The sequence below is a fragment of the Corythoichthys intestinalis genome, chromosome 2 (assembly GCF_030265065.1).
Source record: "Corythoichthys intestinalis isolate RoL2023-P3 chromosome 2, ASM3026506v1, whole genome shotgun sequence".
Taxonomy (NCBI): domain Eukaryota; kingdom Metazoa; phylum Chordata; class Actinopteri; order Syngnathiformes; family Syngnathidae; genus Corythoichthys; species Corythoichthys intestinalis.
Window position 1 is genome coordinate 6,200,969 of NC_080396.1, and position 22,267 is coordinate 6,223,235.

The 22,267-nt window shown below is 39.5% G+C and overlaps 2 protein-coding genes across 4 annotated transcripts in view; one reads left to right on the forward strand and one right to left on the reverse strand.

Moving 5' to 3' along the window:
- The window catches only part of dnajc16 (DnaJ (Hsp40) homolog, subfamily C, member 16), a 33,302-nt gene extending 28,605 nt beyond the window's left edge, over positions 1 to 4,697 (reverse strand). For 2 of the 3 annotated variants that reach the window (XM_057830566.1, XM_057830565.1), the window contains exons 1-3: positions 3,879 to 4,696; positions 2,932 to 3,113; positions 2,805 to 2,871 (exon numbers count right to left, since the gene is read on the reverse strand). In XM_057830566.1, the coding sequence (XP_057686549.1) occupies positions 2,805 to 2,871; positions 2,932 to 3,089 (225 nt within the window). In that variant the 5' untranslated portion in view covers positions 3,090 to 3,113; positions 3,879 to 4,696. Of the gene's footprint in view, positions 1 to 2,804; positions 2,872 to 2,931; positions 3,114 to 3,878 lie in introns of all 3 variants that reach the window. The other variant, XM_057830567.1, reaches the window with a different exon arrangement.
- A 170-nt stretch (positions 4,698 to 4,867) lies between these two features.
- Positions 4,868 to 22,267, forward strand: part of casp9 (caspase 9, apoptosis-related cysteine peptidase) — a 30,245-nt gene continuing 12,845 nt past the window's right edge. Inside the window, exons 1-6 of the mRNA XM_057859984.1 lie at positions 4,868 to 5,137; positions 5,271 to 5,475; positions 19,864 to 19,932; positions 20,006 to 20,085; positions 20,157 to 20,333; positions 20,409 to 20,498. Of these exons, the coding sequence (XP_057715967.1) occupies positions 5,006 to 5,137; positions 5,271 to 5,475; positions 19,864 to 19,932; positions 20,006 to 20,085; positions 20,157 to 20,333; positions 20,409 to 20,498 (753 nt within the window). The 5' untranslated portion in view covers positions 4,868 to 5,005. The remainder of the gene's footprint in view (positions 5,138 to 5,270; positions 5,476 to 19,863; positions 19,933 to 20,005; positions 20,086 to 20,156; positions 20,334 to 20,408; positions 20,499 to 22,267) is intronic.

The following is a 22,267-nucleotide window of genomic DNA, read 5'->3' on the forward strand; positions in this document are numbered from 1 at the left end:
ATGCACACACGCGGTAATAAAACGCAGCCGTGAAAATTACCGCCCTCATTTTTATTTACCTTGCGATAAATGGATTCATTGCATATCGTGACAGGCTTAGCAATTTCAATAAAACATGTCGTTAGTTATTTAGATGGATTTACGACCCCCCCCCCCCTAAAAAACGTTCTCCTCGGATCTACACAATTCACGTACAGTAGGTCACCCCTTTTTGACTTCAAAATGGCGAATTTCACCGAAAGGTGAGTGATTTTCATGCCTGCTGTATGACCCCGTCCCGACTCTCCCTGGAGGAATTAATGAGTATTTAAGTTCCAATGTGAAAGATATTTATTATTTATAGTGCAAAGTGAGGAGTGCGTGAATTAAGAGGCAGGCTCCCGCAGGCGCGTTGACGGTGTTCTCAACAAAACATTAAAAGAAAGGGTAAAATCTCACCGGCTCCGCTTCCTCTCTCTATCATGTCACGCGGTGCGTTCAGGTACATCAGGCAAAACACGTTCGCCATTTTAGAACCCGATTCGTTCCATTATTACAGGAATTTTTATTATTATTTTCTTATTCCATTTTTTAAAAAATAATTTATTTGTTTTGCTATTCGTAATTGCCATTTGTAATAATACCAGCAGTATTTATTAAGGATTTAGTGTAGGTTTTCAGGCTGTGGAACGAATTAACGGAATTATAATGCATTCTTATGGGAAAATCCTGCTCGACATACGACCATTTTGACTTACACAGTCCTGGAATGAATTAAATTCCTATGTAGAGGTACCACTGTATTGTGTTTAATCAGTGGTCCCCAAACTACGGCCTGCGGGCCGGTTACGGCCCGCCTCCACACTTGGTCCTGCCCCCTGAACTTTTTTTTTTTTTTTTCCAATAGTGTTATTTATCTCCTGGGTTTTTTCTGTGAAGAACCCAGAAAGAGTTATTTGGTTATTATCTATTTAATTAATAGTGTTATTATTATATTATATTATTATTATTCTATTTACTTATGTTCCGTGAAGAATCCAGAAAGGGTTATTTGATTGTGGCTTTCTGGAAAAACAATATTTTTTTACATCTAGGCACTCCTACAATCGTCACACTTTTTCTGTTACAAACTGACATCAGAGAAGGGAAAAGTTATGTGGCCCTCACAGGATAAAGTTTGGGGACCCCTGTGTTTAATGATGAACGAAGCCCTCTGGTGGCAGCGTTGGGTCTGACTGGACTGTCACCTTGTATGACAAGCAGACTCAGACGTCTGACATGGAGAAAGGACAGCTGCGCTCTGATTTGGCCCACATAAGGCTGTAAGTTGTTTCAGCTAATACAGTGCCCTCCATAATTATTGGCACCCCTGAAAGAGATGTTTTTTAGCTTCTATTATATATATTTTTTCAAATAATACGGGACCTTAATGGATAAAAAGAGAAAAAATCCAACCTTCAATACAAGTGCATTCATTCAGTGGGGAAAAAAATCCCACATAAAGAAATTATTTGACATCAAATAATGTGTGTCACAATTATTAGCATCCCTGGTGTTAATACTTTGTACAACCCCCTTTTGCCAACAAAACAAGGTCTAGGGACTGAGATGGCCATGGGAGGAGCTTGATTTTGTGTCTAGTGAACCATTTCTGTGTAGATTTGGCCATATGTTTAAGGTCATTGTCTTGCTGAAAGACCCAGTGACGACCCATCTTCAGCTTTCGGGCAGAGCGCAACAGATTTTGATTTAAAATGTCCTGGTATTTCAAAGCATTCATGATGCCATGCACCCTAACAAGGTTCCCAGGGCCTTTTGAAGTGAAACAGCCCCACAGCATCACTGACCCACCCCCATACTTCACAGTGGGTATGAGGTGCTTTTCAGCATGCGCATCTTTCGTGGCACGCCAGACCCACTTAGAGTGTTTGTTGCCAAAAAGTTCAATCTTGGTCTCATCTGACCAAAGCACACGGTCCCAGTTGAAGCCTGGGACCGTGTGTATTTTTGTGTGAGATGGGTCATCACCGGGTCTTTCAGCAAGACAATGACCCTAAACATATGGCCAAATCAACACAGAAATGGTTCACCAGAAACAAAATCAAGCTCCTCCCATGGCCATCTCAGTCCTCAGACCTTGTTTTGTTGGCAAAAGGGGGTTGTACAAAGTATTAACACCAGAGGTGCTAATAATTGTGACAGACATTATTTGATGTCAAATAATTTTTTCTTTATGTGGGATTTTTTCCCCACTGAATGAATGCACTTGTATTGAAGGTTGGATTTTTCTCTTTTTTTCCCATTAAGGTCCCATATTATTTGAATTAAAAAAAAATATTAGAAGCTAAAAAACACATCTTTTTCAGGGGTGCCAATAATTATGGAGGGCACTGTATATGTGCCTGTAAGATTTTCTAATTAAGTTAACAACGACAATTTGCGGAGTTACGTGTGAGCGATTTGCTATGAGAATTGTAAATACATTTGTAGCATTTAAGATAGGAGACTTATGTTAGGCAAATTAGGATAATTTACTAAATTTAAATATTGATCAAACTTGATGGATGCTTGAACACCAATTGTGTTGTGTCAAGTGTTTTATTGTAAAAATGTGTTTAGTTTTGAACATAAGTGTGATCTATTACAGTACGAATTATCTTTCGTATGATCAATATTTTTTTTGTGTGCAGAAGCTTTCTAATCTCAAGGTACCACTGTACCTACTTTTGCACACCGCACGGTATTAAGCACAGAAATCAATGCAGGTTATGAATCGTGTTTGTTTACATTCAAATTTGTCCCTTTAAATTAGAAACATGACTAACCTCATATGATTTGGTAATCCTGATAAACATATCCTCAGCTCCTGGATTTTTGTTTTTGTCAGGATGCCTTAAAAAAGAACATATTGTTACATGGCCGTTAACAAGTCAAAGTGTTTTAAAGACTCACCATTCTCGAGCCAGACGTTTGTAGACTTTCTTAATCTCAGCCTGACTCGCAGCTCGAGTGACACCCAAAGTTTTGTAGGGGTCCAGCTCTGGTCCGGCGTGAGTCGCTGCTAGCTCCAGTACAGAGACGACCACTATGACAGCTAGTGGCAGAGACATCTTGAACTCTTCTATTAGTGTTACCTTAACATAAAAGCATACAGTATGTCACCAGAAAATTATAAATCACCAAAAACAAAACTGCTAGTAAAAAAAATCAATTTTTGACATGCTGCACTTCCCGTACTTTACTTCATAAAATGGTAGAGTAGCCAAACATTTTCCGGACTTTTTTTTTTTTTTTTTTAAAGATTACGTCTCTATAAATGGAAATGCATCTATGATTGAAATGTCAGACCTCTACCTATTTCCTAAGAGGGTGAACTTGCAAAATCACACGGAGTGGAAATACTTCTGTTCCTCACTGTATCACCTTTTTGATATATTGTTGTCACACACATACTCACATTTTTACTCATTACTTCTTTTAAAAAATTTTACTTTATTCTTTTCACCGAATACTTTTTCTTTTTTTTTTTTTTTACTGGGGTACTTTTTAAGGATTAACTGACTTGATTAGTATTATTTTGAAGTAACGCCACTTTACCCACAGCTGGTTTGGAGTCTTCATCAGTCATACACATACATTGATACCACTTCTGGAAATTACATTGTAATATATTAATAACTAATGATTTTACACGACTTGGCCATGGTCAGAATCGCGTAGTTTCCAGGTACTGCACCAAAAACCCAGTTATAGACACAATATCTCACCCTATCCGATCCCCGTGACGTGACATGCTATAATTATATCCGTTAAGTAAATGCATCAGCAGATATTTAATTCCGACGGCGTTTTAATACACAAAATAGCTTTTTCGCTGTGAAAAATTGAAACACGGACACCTGGAGCAGTTGTAATCAACCGGCACTACGCCACATTTTTACGGCAGGTGTTGGATGCTCGTCAAGGACTTGATGGAGGCTTGACGACGACAAACACAAGGTGTGTTTGGCACCAACTCCGTCCTAGCTCCTTCGAGGCACAAATAGCATTTTTAATCCTGTAATAATCGAAAATACTGCCCGGAGTTCCATTACTTAAAAAAAAGATTCGTGATGCGATGCTTCCCGAACGCAGACGAGCATTCGCTGTCTCAACCAATCAAGCACGCCCATTTTTAACAAGTCCTCCGAGTTGGCCAATCACAAGCAAGAATGATATCAACAAGGAAGTAGCTGTTTTTATCGGCCCCGAAAGAAGATGTATGGAAACAAGGATTTTATGTCTTTAAAATGTGATTTGGAGGAACGTGACAGTGTTGAATATGAGGTCGTTTTACGTAGCGTTTAATACAACATAACAAAGAAATGTCTACTCATGAATGAGTAAGTAATTTAACAAGTAAAATAGCTAAAACAATAGCACAGAGGTAGAAAACATTCTGAATCCACCCAGAAATAAACAGTAGAAGAAGAACCGCGTCGCTTTGTCTCATAGATGTTATTTGAAAGGCTAGATGCGTGAATTGCGCTGTGACTCAAAATAGGACGAGCGTTGTCACTTGTCGGCCATTTTGCGTCGGAGCTAAACATACTGTAGTCAGCGGGGCGTGTACTTTGAAATAGTTCTGAATGCTCAATCTTGAGCTAATTTTCAAAAAGTTTGGTTTATCATAAACTTTAGCGATGTAAGAATTTCATTGCATCCGAAAAATGAATTATAAAAAGAAGTCACCATGTACCTACGTAAGTACGTCACGAATTAAGCGAGTAAGCGCACCTCCGGTCCGACGTAAAATGGCTGTCAGTTACTTTCGCCGCTGACTTGGCTTAAAAATCTAGACATATCATATCATATCAAACATATCCATGTTTAATATGGTGACGTCATTTAAAAAAAAAACAAATGTGCAACCAGGTGTCCAGGAAGTCATTGAGTCAACTTGTCATATAATTCTTCACTGTAGTTTTTTTGTTTCTCTTTTGACTCAAAAGTTTTATTTAAAAGCCCGTTTAGTACTGAATGGAGAATGGAGGAATGTCACAAGAAGATTCTTCAGCGGTACAGAATAAATATTGTCACGAGTTTGGATCCATCGAGCCTCTACGACCGTCTTCTTGATAAAGACATTTTCACTTCAGACATGATCGAGAAAATCAAGGTAGGACAGAAGATTTCTGATAAGCATTTATTTCATTTAGAACTATGGAGGAAGAAGGGAAATTGCTTAGCTTGGAGTCAATGTCATGTTGAGTAGCTTCTCTGTTCTCGGGTTAATCAACGTGTCTTAACAGAACTCTGGAACGAGACGGGACCAAGCCAGGCAGCTGGCACGGGATCTCGAGACCCGTGGTAGTCGGGCCTTCCCTCTCTTTTTGGAATGTCTTCAGGATTCAGAGCAGCACAGTTTGGCAAAGCTCCTCCAAAGTGGAGCACTTGACGTTCAAGGCTTAAAGTCCAACAGTCTCATTCAACCTGTTGTCAGGACTTCTCCACTTCGTAAGTGTGCTTTAATTGGTACCGAACCCCACCAGTTTCAAATTTCACTCCGGAATCAGATAATAAAGCATTTTTTTTGTTAATCAAAACTCATCTATTTAAAGCAACACTAGGTAACTTTTCAACCTTCATAAAATATTTTCAAAACATTTGTGATAATATGTTGAACACTAGTTGAATGACACGTCTTTTACATCTTGAGGGGGTCTGTATTAGGCATGTGCCTGTATGAGATTTTGACAGTATGATAACGGTCAGCAAAAATACCGCAATTTCACAGTATCATGGTATTGCAATTTTAGCTCTAAAATGTGTTATTTTGAGATGTACAGTGCTGGCCAAAACTATTGGCATCCCTGCAATTCTGTCGGATAATGCTCAATTTCTCCCGGAAAATGATTGCAATTACAAATGCTTTGGCAGTAATATCCTCATTTATTTTGCTTGCAATGAAAAAACACAAAAGAGAATGGAAAAAAATCATAATAATTTTACACAAAACTCCCAAAATGGGCCAGACAAAAGTAGTGGCACCCTTTGAAAAACCATGTGATGCTTCTCTAATTTGTTTAATTAACAGTACCTGTTACTTACCTGTAGCACATACCAGGTGGTGGCAATAACTAAATCACACGTGCAGCCAGTTAAAATGGATTAAAGTTGACTCAACCTCTGTCCTGTGCCCTTGTGTGTACCACATTGAGCATGGAGAAAAGAAAGTAGACCAAAGAACTGTCTGAGGACTTGAGAAGCAAAATTGTGAGGAAGCATGGGCAATCTCAAGGCTGCAAGTCCATCTCCAAAGACCTAAATGTTCCTGGGTCTGCTGTGCGCAGTGTCATCAATAAGTGTAAAGCCCATGGCCAGATGCGTAGCAATGGTCCCCGGGGGCCCCAGGCAACAAGCAACATGGGGCCCTTCGAGCGTGTACAAGTAAGGGGGACAGTTGGACTTGGAGCAATAGCATATTTAATAAAAGTATAATAACCCCCCCCCCCCCCCCGAGAGCTTTTTAGGACACTCAAAGTGCCGGCTTCTACTACATTAAGACATAAAACTACAGTAAAGGTACACTTACCGCTGTCTTGCTTCCTTTTCTCCTTTTCTGCTTTTTTTTTCTTATGTTGCTTCCAGAAGGATAACTTCTCTTCATTTTGGATATACGCCAGTTAAAAAAAAGCCAAAACGCCTCTCACTCTGAGTCAGGTGGGGGGGGGGGGGTGTAGAGTGAGTGAAGGGGCCCCTTCAGGGAACTTAGAAACAAGGCTTTCACTGGCACTGTCGCACTTGTCGCTGCGCCAGTGCAGTAAAGCTGCGTGTGCTGAATCTGTTGTCTGTTGGCCCTCTGGGGGCCCCTGCTGGCTGGGGGCCCTAGGCAATTGCCTGGTTTGCCTAATGGGATGCGACGCCTCTGCCTTTGGCACTATGTCTAACCTCACTAGATGTGGACAGAAAAGAAAAATTGACTAGAGATTTCAACGAAAGATTGTGCGGATGGTGGATGAAGAACCTCAACTAACATCAAAACAAGTTCAAGCTGTCCTGCAGTCCAAGGGTACATCAGTGTCAACCTGTACTATCCGTCGGCATCTGAATGAAAGGGGAGTCTATGGTAAAATACCCAGGAATTTTGATTGAACACGTTTATTTCGAATACTTAATACATAGGTACCGATAATCGGTGACAATAATGAAAAAAAAACAAAAAAACAAAATATGAGTATTCGAAAAGGAGTGAGAAGAAGTAAAAACTTATTTACTCCCACCCCTTGTCCTTAAGTCCTGACATATCAGTTCCATTCCTTACATTTAAATATATACATTCTTGTTTAACACATATACAATCTCACCATATAACCCTGCATATGACCTATACACACAAAAAAGCCCAGAAAACATGAATAAATGACAGCACTGTCCCATATCCCAATAACCACAACACCCTAGTTATTATCCATATTTCCATCATCCTTATATTTCTTGAAAATCATATCTTTATACAGTTTCTTAAATTGTCCAATATTTATACATTGTTTTAAGTCCACATGAAATTTCTTCAGTAGTCTCACCCCACATACTGATATGCAAAAACTTTTCCTTGTCGTCCGAAATCTGGGTTCTTTGAAGTCCCTAGATCCCCGTAAATTGTAACTTGTTTCGTAGTTTGTAAACAACTGCTGAATATTCTGAGGTAATAAATTTCTTACAGCTTTGAACATTATTTGTGCTGTTTGGTATTGTACGATATCTGAAAGCTTGAGCAATTTTGACTTATGAAATAGTGTGTTTGTATGATCCTGATAACCAGCTTTGTGTATGATCCGTAATGCCCTTTTCTGCAGTACATTTACTGAATATAGCGAAGTTTTATAATTATTGCCCCACACTTCGGCACTGTATTGCAAGTAAGGAGAGACTAGTGAGCCATATAGAGTGTGGAGTGATTTGGAATCTAATACCCACTTTGCTTTATTTATTATTGCAATATTCCGCGAAATTTTGCCCTGTATGTGTTTGATATGTTGTTTCCAGTTAAGTTTTTCATCAATAATTACCCCCAAAAACCTTATTTCATGTACTCTCTCAATTTCTATCCCATCTACTATTATCTTCAACTGTGCATCGTTTTTAAAGTTCCCAAATAATATTAGTTTCGTCTTCTCTAAATTTAATGATAATTTATTATTACTAAACCATATTTTTAATTTGTTCATTTCTGTTGTTATTTCCCCCTGCAATTGTAATATGTTATCCCCTGAGTGAAAAATATTTGTGTCATCAGCAAATAACACAAACTGCAGTAGCGTGGAAACCTTGCACATATCATTTATATACAAAAGAAAGAATTTGGGGCCCAATACTGACCCCTGTGGGACACCACACACAACATCCAAACATGATGAGGAATTATTACCTAATTTGACAAACTGCTGCCTCCCCCTAAAATAACTTTTTACCCATTCAAGCACTATTCCTCTAATGCCATATCGTTGGAGTTTATTAAATAATATCTCATGATTAATTGTATCAAATGCCTTCTTCAGGTCTATAAATACTCCAGCAGCATATTTCTTGTGGTCTATAGCATTTGTTATTGATTCTATTGCTTCTATTATTGCCAGAGTTGTAGACCTGCTTGACCTAAACCCATACTGATTTTCAGCAAGGATGTTGTGTTTTTCTAGGAATGAGTCTAGTCTATTGTTGAAAAGTTTTTCAAATATTTTTGAAAATTGAGGTAATAGAGATATAGGTCTATAATTTGTAAATGAATGCTTGTTCCCAGTTTTGAATATTGGTATTACCTTGGCTATCTTCATTTTATTTGGAAACTTACCAGTCTGAAACGACAAATTACATATGTATGTTAATGGTTTTGAGATGGCCTCAATCGTCTTTTTCACTAATGACATATCAATGTCATTATAGTCTGTAGAAGATTTATTCTTACATTTTAAAACAATGTCCACTAGTTCCTGCTCTGTCACAGGTTTGAGAAAAAGAGAACAAGGATTTCTTTCAGATAAATATTCTTCATAATTTCCGGTATCAGGTATATTTTCTGCTAGTTTAGGACCCACATTAACAAAAAAATTATTCATTTTTTTGGCAACTTCATCCATGTTGTACTTTTCTACATCCTCATCAATAAAATATTTCGGCAGACTGTTGTAGATATTACTATTCCCTATGATATGTTTTAGTATCTTCCATGTTCCTTTCATATTATGTTTGTTATCCTCTAATATCCGTGCATAATAATCTCTTTTAGTAGCTCTCATAATATTAGTCAACTTATTTTTATATTTCTTGTATTTCTGTTCAGACTCTATAGTCCTCTCTCTAATGAAATCTCTATAAAGATAATTCTTCTTTTTACATGCATTTTTTAATCCCGTTGACATCCATGGGCAATTACCATAGGCATGTTTTTTATTGTGTTCCTTAATTGGGCAATGTTTGTCATATAATAGCATAAATATTTCTAGAAATTCATTATATGCTTGGTTAACATTGTTGCCGTTATATATGTTTTCCCAGTTTTGATCCATCAATTCATTTCTCAACGAATTTAAGGCTTCCTCCGTCTTCACTCGTCTGCGTTCTGTTTTTTCCTCTTTTTTCCTTCCAAGTTTTATATTGCTTATTGTAAAGACCGGGAGATGATCACTTATATCATTTATCAATAATCCACTAATTGCTTTATCATCAATATTGTTTGTGAAAATATTGTCAATTAGCGTAGCAGATGTAGATGTAATTCTACTTGGCCTAGTGATTCTTGGGAAAAAACTCATGCTGTACATTGTTTCAATAAAGTCAGTTGTAGCTTTGTGACTATTAGAATTTAAGAGATCAATGTTCCAATCTGCACATATAAAAACCATTTTGCTACCTATATTTGAAAACATCCTTTCCATCCATTCACTGAAAGCAGCAATATTTGAGTCTGGTGTCCTGTATATACAGCTAACAATAATATTTCTAGAATTCTTACATATTTCAATAGATAAGCATTCAAGAGCATTATCCACCACAGTTGTCATTTGTTCAATAACTTTGAAGTCTAATGCTTCATCAATGTATATAGCCACTCCTCCACCACCTTTGTTTTTTCTGTTTTTATATATGAATTCATATCCCTCCATTTGAAAGTCTGTTCCTTTTTCAGTATTAATCCATGTTTCTGAAATTGCAATAATATCGAAATGTTCTGTAAAAGTATTCAAATAGTCCTTAATTTTCTTGAAATTTGCATACAAGCTTCTACTGTTGAAATGAATAATTGATAACGTTCCCATATGTTTAATGACCTTGTTATATTGTTCATCTGTATAATAGCAGCAGTTTTTGTCAATGGAAGAGAAAAAATTACTGTCCGGATCTATGTCCTGTTCTAAATCCAAATTGTGGTGGTCAATGTACTCAAAACTTTTCAGTTTCTGTTCCCCGCTGTTGCGTATTATCTGTGTTAGTTGGTTCCTATCCCCCGATCCATAATAAGTTCTAGCCAATTGTGAAGTCATGGTTGTGTTACGTTTGCTACCTCCGTATCCAGTCCAGTCTTGATCCGCTCCATCCTATGTTGACACTGCAATCCGTTGACGTTTATGAATATTTCTCCAGTTCAGTGATATTTCGTATGCAGATTACTCTTGCTTCTTCGGGGGTCCCGTTCAATTTTATATATACTTTGCAACTTGAAGTCCACGTATTTTGTATTTTCCTCTGTTTTTTAAGTTGTCGCGCTTTCCAGGCTATATCCGAGTTATGTTTGGTTAGGTGCTCATTGACGAAGACATCCGTTCCCTTCAGCTTTCTTCCTTGTTTCAATAGGGCGATTTTGTATTTTCTGTTTGTGAACCGAAGTAGTACAGCTGGCTTCTCACCATCTTTTCTCCTGGGCAGAGGGTGGCAGGCCTCGATGTTATTGTGGTCCAGTTCGATCCCTTTGGACCATAGGAATTCAGCCACCTGTTTCTCCGTGGAGCTATTATCTAGCTCAGCGGGCTCTCCCCCTGCGCTCTCCGCTGCCGCCGCCCGCGCGTACGACCTCGGTTTGATTTTAAGACCAGTCACAATAACGTCATTCATTCTGGTGTGCTGTTCAAGGTCCGCGACACGGCTTTCCAGATGTTGAATACGGTTGTCTTTCTCAGCATTCTGTATTCTCAGCTGCATTACTTCCCCGACCAAATCCATAATAGTTTTCTGCTGTTGCCGAACAGCACTGAGTTCCTCCGTTATGAAGTTGAGAGACTGCTTGATCTCCTCAATTTCATCCATTGACGGGACTTTTTTCGGCGGCATTTTAATGCAAAATGGGCCACGCCGAGTTATTCAGTGTCTATCGGGCAAGAAGTGGAGTTCCCACGCTGTCAAGCGCTTTAGCTGACAGGCCGTTTTGCTAGCAAGTCTCGTTACCGTGCTCCAGAGTAAGCTAGCTGCAGTCGCCGTGGTCCCAAAAAGCTGTTTCAGCACTACTCCAACACCTTGTGGTTGTTCCATGACTTTCTTGCCTGTAGGAAGACCCTACTTCTGACCCAGAGACATAAAAAAGCCAGGCCAAAACTTACCTGAGAAAACCAAAAACATTTTAGAAGAATGTTCTCTGGTCAGATAAGACAAAAGTAGAGCTTTTTGGGAAAAGAAATCAACATCGAGTTTACAAGGGGGAAAAACGAGGCCTTCAAAGAAAAGAACACAGTCCCAGCAGTCAAACATGGCGGTGGTTCCCTGATGTTTTGGGGCTGCTTCGCTTCCTCTGGCACTGGACTGCTTGACCGTGTGCATGGCATTATGAAGTCCGAAGACTACCAACAAATTTTGCAGCATAATGTAGGGCCCAATGTTAGAAAGCTGGGTCTCACTCAGAGGTCATGGGTCTTCCAACAGGACAATGACCCAAAACCCACTTCAAAAAGCACTAGAAAATGGTCTGAGAGAAAGCACTGGAGACTTCTAAAGTGGCCAGCAATTAGTCCAGACCTGAATCCCATAGAATACCTGTGGAGAGATCTGAAAATTGCAGTTTGGATAAGGCACTAGGGCTGTCCCAAACGACTAATTTCCTCCCGATTAGTCGGCCGACTATTTCACGATTAGTCAACTAATCTAATAATATTTTTTATTTATTTATTTATTTTACTACTTAAATAATGACATTTTTGTTGAAGATTATTTATTCACCAAAAACATTTTGGAACACCTAAATTCTTTATTAACATATAAATAAATAACATAAATATCAATAATAAATCAGAAACAATGAGGTCAAATGATGCTGGCATTAACTAGTGCAAAAAAATGTAAATGGTAACACTGAGACTTCACTTCTTTAACAGGAGTCAAAACAATTCTTACTCTTTTTGTGGTATGTCATTGTCTATATTGTTCTAAATGTTAAAATTAACTGCAATGTCCCGGACAACTATTTTCAGAATACCTTGTGTGAGTTCAGATGCTTTTTCTGGTGTGCTTTCCGCATTTTTGGGGGAGGGGAAAAACTGTTCAACTTTTGTTTGTTTTAACCTGAAAATAGATAAAGTAGAGGGTACACTGAAATATTACCACAACTATTTTGAATGAGAGGCAGACATACTCCCAGTAACAAAAATTAAATATATAGTATTAATTTTATAGTATACTACTATATGTAGTATATACACAATGATACTTTATAATATAAAGTAACTAACATTAGTGCAGTCATGGATTACAGTAAGCAGGCCAGTGCTGTTTCCATATATATATATATTTTTTTATAATATTATGTATATACAGGATATATGTATATATTTTCCCAAAGTGGGAGCTTCCATGATCCTAATAAATTAAATAATAATTTAAAAAAAAAATCCATAATTATATGTATATATATATATATATATAAAATATTTTATTAAATAAAAATGCACGTTGATACGACGCACATAAAGGCAACTTCCATTTAAAAAAATCGTGAGAAAGTTGTATGGACTTACAATCCACTAGCTTGTTGTTTCTTGTCGTCTTCGAAAATTATACTTGGGTGACGGCGCTTCAAGTGTTCATTCAGAGCCGACGTGCTGAATTTGAATTTATTGTCATTGTCATTTGTCATCATCATCATCAACATCATCATCATCATCATCAGCATTAAAATCAACGTAAAAAAAAAGAAAAAAGAAGGAAAGAGGAAGAAAAAAGGAATCTTTGTTTATCCAAGAAGATGAAAAGAGACATGACAAAGGGAACGGAAAAAAGCCAAAGCTTATCGGGACCCGTCCCCCTTCCACCAAGGTCGCACAAGCAACAGCTCATGATCAGTCCAATGACAGTCTAGCGCCTACTGTTCAAAAAGTCATTAATTTCCATGGAGATTTCACAAATAATTTGTGTAACTTCGATCAGTACATGTCCTTGATTGGTGAGTGGTGAAAGCTAGGGGTGCTTTGGAGGCTCGCATGTGTTGCATCTAGTTTTGATTTGTAGTCAGCATCCCATTAGGAGTTTAGTCGTCGTCATCTCTGGCCCGGTTGGCACGAGCGAATCTCTCTTGGTCACGCAGCTCCACGTCAATCTTTGTGGCCAGTCGTGCGGCAGCGTCACTTAGCATTGCCTGTTCCTTCATTAATAGGGCCAACTGGTCGCCGTTGCGTCGAACGATCTCCGCTGCGTCATGGAGTTGGTTCTTCATCCTGATCGAGAAGCGACGAACCCAGAGGGCAGCCAGTAGCATCAGAAAGGCAAGCGCCAGCAGCGTGCCAAAGATGTATAGATCTTCAGCGTCTTCTATCAGGAGGGACGTCAGGCATAGCGGTCTCCATTTACCCCAGGCGTCCTCCACATATCCTGACGTGAAGGTGGTGACTGGGCAAGGCCTTTGTCCAGAGGAGGGTCGCATCGTAGAGAATATTCCATCCATCGAACTCAGGGCCCAGTTAACCAATTCCATAATTGCCTCCGGAGGAAGTTCAGCGTGTACGTAGCAGAAGCAGAGTCCGTAATGTGATTTAGATGCGGGGCGCGTCCCAGAATTGTTATGTCATCTCTAGTTGTCCCTGGCATTTAGCCTGGTTTGGTGTGAGGACATTCTTATCAGTATCATGTGTGCTGTTATTGTTATGTCTGGGCAATGTACTGGCTTATTTTGCTTTTCTTATACATTTTTTTGAAGTAGTTTAATGAGTTTATATTTGTTAGTGCTGCATCACATGTATTCCATAGTCGAGCCCCAGTGTTTACAACGGAAAAAGATTTCATTTTAGTCCTAATGGACTGGTAGGAAAAAGTTCGGGATACTCTCAGTTTATAGGAGGATTCTTTAATGCAGAATAAAGCTTGCAAATTTGCTGGAAGACTGTTTGTGTTGGCCTTATACATCATTTGAGCTATTTTGTAGTCGACCAAATCATGCAATTTCAGTGTTTTGGACTTGATAAAAAGCTCGTTGGTGTGTGCTCTGTAGGAAGCTCCATGAATAATTCTAATGGCTTTCTTTTGGAGAACAAAGAGTGGGTTGAGGTGCGTTTCATAAGTTCGTCCCCAGATCTCCAAGCAGTAACTGAAATGTGGAAGGACGAGTGCGCAGTATAGGGTTTCGAGAGCCCTCGTGTCTAACATGTTTTGTGCTCTGTAGAGAATTGAGATGCTCCGAGCAATTTTGTTTCTCAGTCTATCTACATGAGGCTTCCAGTTTAGGCGTTGATCAATAATTATGCCTAGCACTTTGTGCTGTTGTATCCTTTGTATCTCTACATTATTTATTAGTATCTTTAGGTTCGTATCCAAATTTTTTCTTCCAAATACTATGTATTTAGTTTTGTCAAGGTTAAGAGTTAATTTGTTTGCATCGAACCATTTTTGCAGTCTAGCTAATTCCACATTTATTAGTTTAATTAGACTCTGGGGGTCTTTTCCAGAACAGAAGATGTTTGTGTCATCCGCAAAAAGCACCATTTTTAGATTAGAAGCTAGATGCAGGTCATTTATGTATAGGATGAAAAGTTTCGGTCCCAGGACGGAGCCTTGGGGCACACCACATGTAATTGGACGAGTTGTTGATCTGCACCCTTCATATGATACATATTGCCAGCGCCTCTCCAGATAGCTTCTTATCCAATTTAGTGCGTTACCTCTCAAACCAAGTCTCTGTAGTTTGTCCAGTAGGATGTCGTGGTTAACTGTATCGAAGGCTTTTTTCAAGTCTAGGAAGATTCCCACAGAGTATTTTTTTTGGTCGAGAGCATCCGTAATCAGTTCCATTGACTCAGCTAGGGCCTGTACAGTGGAATGGTTTTTTCTAAATCCATATTGACTGTCGTATAATAAATGATGCTTTGTTATGAATTTGTCAAGTCGATTATTAAAGAGCTTTTCAAGTATTTTTGAAAGTTGGGGGAGGATGGAAATTGGTCTGTAGTTGTTGAGCTCATGTGGGTTTCCGCCTTTGAATATTGGTATAACTTTAGCAATTTTCATTTCATCAGGGAAGATTCCTGATTCAAAAGATAGGTTGAAGATATGGGTTATTGGTAGCAGAATTTCATTATGGATGCTTTTGATGATTTTCATATCAATTTCATGAAAGTCAGTAGAGTTTTTGTTTTCGCATTGCATAATTAGACTCTTTACCTCAGTTGCGAGAATTGGTTCAAGAAACATTGAATTTAAAATGGGGTCAGGGTTCATATGTGCATCTACCGGGGGGATTTTTTCTGCCAGGTTGGAGCCCACAGTTGCAAAGAATTCGTTGAATTTGTTTGCAATCTCAGTTTTGTTTCTCATTTGACTGTTTTCCCCGTAGAAGAACTCAGGGTAAGAGCTGCCTGACTCCCTGTTTCTTCTTATCATACCATTTAGAATTTTCCATAGTTTGGAGGTATAGTTTTTGTTGTCTTCCAGTAAGTTGCAATAGTATTGTTTTTTACAGGAACGCAAAATGGAGTTGAGTTTGTTACGGTACTTTTTGAATTTGTTTTCATTTTCAGTTGTCCTGTTTGAGATGAACTCCCTGTACAGCGTGGTCCTTTTATGGCAGGAATTGATAAGAGACTTCGTTAACCAAGGCTTGTTTATAGTTGTTCTCACAGGAAACTGCTTGACCGGGCAGCACTTATCATAGAGGTGTTGGATTGTATTCAGAAGGTACTGATAAGCAGTATTCACATCTGTTGCATTGTACACATCATCCCATTTGTGGTTCAGAAGTTCTTTTTTCATGTTTTCAATATTTTGTTCACTTCTCAGTCTTCTGTATACAATCTTAGTTTTATTTGGGCAGGAATAGCTTAAAGGGAATTCAGTAAAGATAGGCAGATGGTCTGTAATATCACAGATTAGCAGGCCACTTTGAGTCTGCTCTAAAATGTTTGTGAAAATATTATCAATGAGAGTCGCACAGTGTGCCGTTATACGGGTTGGTTGCGTAATCAGGGGCCGTAGGCCTTGAGAATACATGGATGCAACAAAGTTATCTATGTGAGGATTTTTTTTGGGATTCAGAATGTCCAGATTCATGTCCCCACAGCAAATCACATGCTTATTGTTCATTTTAGACAGTATGCTTTCCATGTGCTGAGTAAAAAGTTGTACATTTGAGTCAGGTGCACGATAGACACAACAAATGGTAATGCCTTTACAGTTAGGTATACTTAGCTCAATTGTTACACATTCCATCAATTCTTCGATAGCGGTTGACCTGTCATGCAGGACATCAAAGGTGAACACATTTCTGATAAAAATTGCAACACCCCCACCTCCCTTAGCTGTCCGATTTACTTGGGCTACGTTGTATCCATGCAAATTGAGGTCAAGTCCTTTGTTGTCATTAAGCCATGTTTCGGAGACGGCGATAACATCAAACTTATTCTTGAAGCTTTGTAGATACTCATCAATGCTTTCCATATTTTTGTAAAGACTCCTGGCGTTGAAATGGATTAGTTTTAGCTTGCCGTCATTATCCATAGAGTTGTTGTATTGGTCTGTGGTGTAGTACTTACAACTGTTCGGCATGTTATTGTAGAAGTTGAGGTCCGGATCTAGACTGTCACTAGGGTCATCATAAGTTTCATCCATCTGGACATCCAGAAGATTAGTGGACGTCATCATTATTTATTCGAATGGTGTCAGCTCCTCCAAGCTTCTCACAACTCTTATCTTCATGTCTTGTGTCTTGATGAGAATCTTGCAGTCAGAGACCCAGGTGTTGGTTATTTTCCCCTCTTTTTTGAGCTGACGCGCTTTTTTTGCTACTTGAGCATTCCGGCGAGTCAGGTTATCATTCAGAAAGATCTTCGTACCCTTCAGGCGGCGACACTGCGCAAGCAGGGCAGCCTTGCTCTTGTGGTCAGTTAGCTTCACGACCACCGCCGCAGGGCCCTTGCCCCCAGCCGGGAGCAGAAAGCAGTGGGTGATGTGTTCCTCTTCCACGGTTAATCCTGCTTCTTTCAGCTTTTCAATTGCTTGTTGAGCCACAGATGGACTAGCCGCCTCGGCATATGATCGGGGCACCAGTTGTAATCCAGAAACGATGAGATCATTTGCGCGTCTTCCTTGGTCGAGTTCATCAGCCAAGTATTCCAGCCTTTTTATGCGCGCATCCTTTTCCTCACTCTCTTGCTTGAGCTTCAGGAATTCATCGCGGTTTTGGCGGGTTTCAGCCCTCAGCAGCTGTATCTCTTTCATAACCTCCTTCTCCACAAGATTGGTCAAGGCGGCCAGGGCGGCCTCCATTTTCGTCTCCATTTTCTGGATGGAGGCTCTAAGTTCTTCAAAATCCTCTTGTTTTGGAGCCTGAGCCTTTCTGTTGCCCATAGCCGAGCTGTTTTCAGGCTGTATTTTCAGGCCTGCGCTTATCAGCGAAGATAGGAGCGTGTCCTTCACGGAGCTGGCTTGTATGCGACTGCACAGCTTGAGCTCAGCCTTCAGAATGAAGCTACCGTGGTATGCGAGCTCAGCTTAGCAAAGAGTACACACAGTGGCACCCTCCATATTTTCCTTGAAATTATTCCAGGCTCTGGCTATTCTGGTCCACTTTTTTGGCGTTATGGCACTTTCACGTGTCACCAATTCTGCCCTTTTTGGTAATTGGCGGTGTTTTCAACTCCTCGCTGTAGTGAGGAGTGAACCGGTGATTCACTTGGCTCGTTGTCGTCGGTTTGTCCGATTTCCTCCTCAGGAAGGCAGCGGCGTGCATAAAACCACTGAGAGGCGTCGGATGGCTCTTTACGGATACTTTTATTGACCAAAACAAAAACGTAGGGGATGCAGCCACTGAACTCCGCGCTACCCGAGCACTTTCCCAGCTCACCGATCTCACTCCCTCTCTCTCGCTCGCCCACTTTCTTCCGCTTTGCTCAATCTGACAATGCCGGTCACATTGAAATAACAGCGGCCCCCTTGGGGGTGTTAGTAACAACCGCTTGCATCGCGAGCAGTGTTGTTAATAACGGCGTTACAATATAACGGCGTTACTAACGGCGTTATTTTTTTCAGTAGTGGGTAATCTAATTAATTACTTTTCTCATCTTGGCAACGCCGTTACCGTTACTGAGGACGGAAAGGCATGCGTTACTATGCGTTACTATATTGGTCGAAAAGTCTGAGGGAGACGGACTCACCGAGACGACAGAGCAGAACAGGAGTGGGGAGGAGGCAAAAAAGTTGTGACGCCGAGCAAACGCGATGCTAGGTAGCTCCAATAATACATGTTGTAGCCGACAGCCTACAAACTACGCCCACATGTTATGGTAGATATGGTAGACATGGTAGATATCACATGTACTGTATATAGATATAACTAGATGCAAAATGACAGACATGGCACTAAAAGCGTTAGTAGACAGCCGCCATCTTAAAGCAGTAGACTTTTTAGGACGGCTCTGTTGTAGAGAACCTTCCTTGCGAACCTAAGTAACTTTTTATCTAAAATACTTCTAAATCGGCAAAATCTTAACTTGAATCTATCTTTAAATGATGAAACCGTTTTAAAACTTTCATATGTCGAAAGTAGAGAGAAGGGAACTAATGCAATAATGGGAGCAATTTTAACAACTTTTAACAGTTGATTCAGGGTAAAGAGTAAATTAGGGTAAAGAATTGGGCTCGGGCCAATTGTACCAAAAACCTTCACAAAAAACTTCACATTGTGTGCCCAATGTTTTTTTTTTTTTTTTTGGGGGGGGGGGGGGGGTGTAATTATCACCAATTACTTTGCCAAGTAACTAATTACTCTTACATTCAGGTAATTGAGTTACTAACGCAATTACTTTTTGGGAGAAGTAATTTGTAACTATAATTAATTACTTTTTTCTTCGTAAGATTAACAACACTGATCGCGAGCGCCCGCCATTCTAAACTTTTTCCGCATGTATTTTTTTTTTTTTTTAACCGTCATTACCCATCGACGGTATTATTTGCCCGTCGACGCATTTACGTCATCGATGACGTCGACAATGTAAACTAGTCGGGACAGCTCTAGAAGGCACCCTTCAAATCTCAGAGACCTGGAGCAGTTGGCCAAAAAAGAATGGTCTAAAATTCCAGCAGAGCATTGTGAGAAACTCATTGATGGATAACGGAAGCGGTTGTTCGCCGTTATTTTGTCTAAAGGTTGTACTACCAAGTATTAGGCTGAGGGTGGCAATATTTTTGTCCGTCCAATTTTTTTGTGTAAAGTGATGTTTTAATTTTTTTTAATTCTCTTTAGTGTTTTTTCATTGCAATCAAAATAAATGAAGATATTACTGCCAAAGCATTTGTAATTGCAATCATTTTTGGGAAAAATTGAGCATTATCTGACAGAATTGCAGGGGTGCCAATGCTTTTGGCCAGCACTGTAGGTAAATGGTTCAGAAAACCAATCTGAAATTTGGATTCAAACGCCATAACTCTTTTTATGTGCAGCCTCCGTAGTGGATTTCCAGCAGCAAAGAAAGGCTCCACCTATCTGTCCAACAGAGATTCCAAAACCATGTAAGTAAATGTATGTCATTGGCGTCGTTGTTTGTGTGACTAGCTTATTAATGTGCGTATACTTATGCAACAGCATCTAATTTGCAGAACGTTCAGGTTCAGGTGCAGGCCAGAACCCGTATGCAAGGCAGGAAGCGTCGGGACAGCCTTCAAGTAAGCACCAATTAGTTATGAATTTGAAAAAAGTAAGTTTAAGTTTGACATTATCTCCTGTTACACACCAGAGCTACAAAATGGATGCCATCCCGTGCGGACATTGCCTCATTATCAATAATGTGGATTTTGAGCCACAAAGCCAGCTGAGTCAGCGCAAGGGGTCCAACGTGGACTGCGACAGGTTGGAGAGACGATTCAAAGCGCTAAACTTTCTCGTGGAAGTGAGGACAAACCTCAAACAACGAGTACGAATCCCCTTTTGGTTCATTGATGATGACATACTTGAGAATGTGACATTAACACTTCTCGCAACTTTACAGCGGATCAAACACGAACTGTCAGAGTTATCCAAAAAAGACCATTCTCCCTATGATTGCTGCGTAGTCATCATTCTTTCACATGGGACGGAGGTAAGACACTAGAGCTGAAACGACTACTCGAGTAACTTGAGTTTAAAAACTGATCCGAGTAATTTTATTCAACTCGAGTAATCGTTTTTTTTGACAGCTCTAAGCATCACGTTTTGCTCGGACTACTTTTAATGCGGGACAACGCGCTGTCACGTGCGGAGAGGAAGAAGGAAAAAAAAAAAAAACTTACTGCAGCCGACAGCCGCCACAAACGACGCCGACGTTGCTAAATACTAGCCCGCACGATGCTACGTTGGTACAGGTAGCGTCTGATGCGTCTCATAGAGATCACATGTATGTTGAACTAGATGCGAAATGACAGACTCGGCCGCGTCTCGGCAGCGTTAGTAAACAGCCGCCATCTTAAAGCAGTAGAGCGCTAAGCGGTAATAAAGAGCGCTAATAAATAAGATTAACGTTACTGTCGCTACTAGCTCACGTAACGTTAGCCCTGCGGAGGGCTAGGTTTCAATTAATTATGACCACTGTCGATGCGTGGCTAACGTGTCTTACATACAGGCTTTAACATAACATAGCATTGTGGAGTGATGAGGGTGTAAAATAAAAACTTAATCATGCTAACTATCAATTTTAGCTCAGTAGTCATTTCTTGATAAAACACCAAGTAGCACTGGTCCCTAATGTGCTCCAATACAGCCTGTATCATACATTTATTTTGAACACTGCAAAAACTCAAAATCCTATCAGGACTTACAGTTTAGACTAACTTAAAACTTAACTAGAACTTAAAAATGGCTTGACACAAAGAGAAATTCAATTGAAACACGTGGGAAAAAAACTTTTAAGTGATGTGTGTTATCAGGCGTAACGGCATTTTTAGGTAAGATATATATATATATATATATTTTTTTTTAATAAGATCTAAAAGTTTTTTGAGTGAAAGCAGTGAATGTCTTTTTTTAAAAATTCTAGTTACATCTGAGATGCAGTTGTTGGCTGTTTTCAACAATATACATCGAAAATAAAGACATTGACTGAAAATGCTTCAAGATTAGATGAAATGTCTTGTTTTCTCATGTGTATTTATAATTGCTCTTCACCTAAAAATATATTTGTTTTATCCGATTAATCGATAGAATTTTCAGTCGATTACTCGATTACTAAAATATTCGATAGCTGCAGCCCTATAAGACACCGTTTCAAAGAAGTCAACAATATTGTAATAGAGCTTTCTGGTGCTTGGTTATAGATTTTGGACGAAATATCATCACGGTACACATCAATTTTGAAAAAAAAATTGATCACAATGTGTAGACTAGATGTACTGCTACAGTGGGGAGAACAAGTCTGATACACAGCCGATTTTGCTGGTTTTCCCACTTGCAAAGCATGTAGAGGTCTGTAATTTGTATCATAAGTTCTCTTCAACTGTGAGGGTCGGAATCTAATACAAAAAAAACGAAAATCACGTTGTATGATTTTTAAATAATAAATTTGCATTTAATTGCATGAAATAAGTATTTGATACATCACAAAAATCGAACTTAATATTTGCTACAGAAACCTTTGTTTGCTATTGCAGATACCAAATGTTTCCTGTAGTCCTTGACAAGGTTTGCACACACTGCAGCAGGGATTTTGGCCCACTCCTCCATGCAGATCTTCTCCAGAGCCTTCAGGTTTCGGGGCTGCTGCCGGGCAACACGGACTTTCAGCTCCCTCCATAGATTTTCTTTCGGGTTCAGATCTGGTGACTGGCTAAGCCACTCCAGGACCTTAAGATGCTTCTTACGGAGCCACTCTTTACT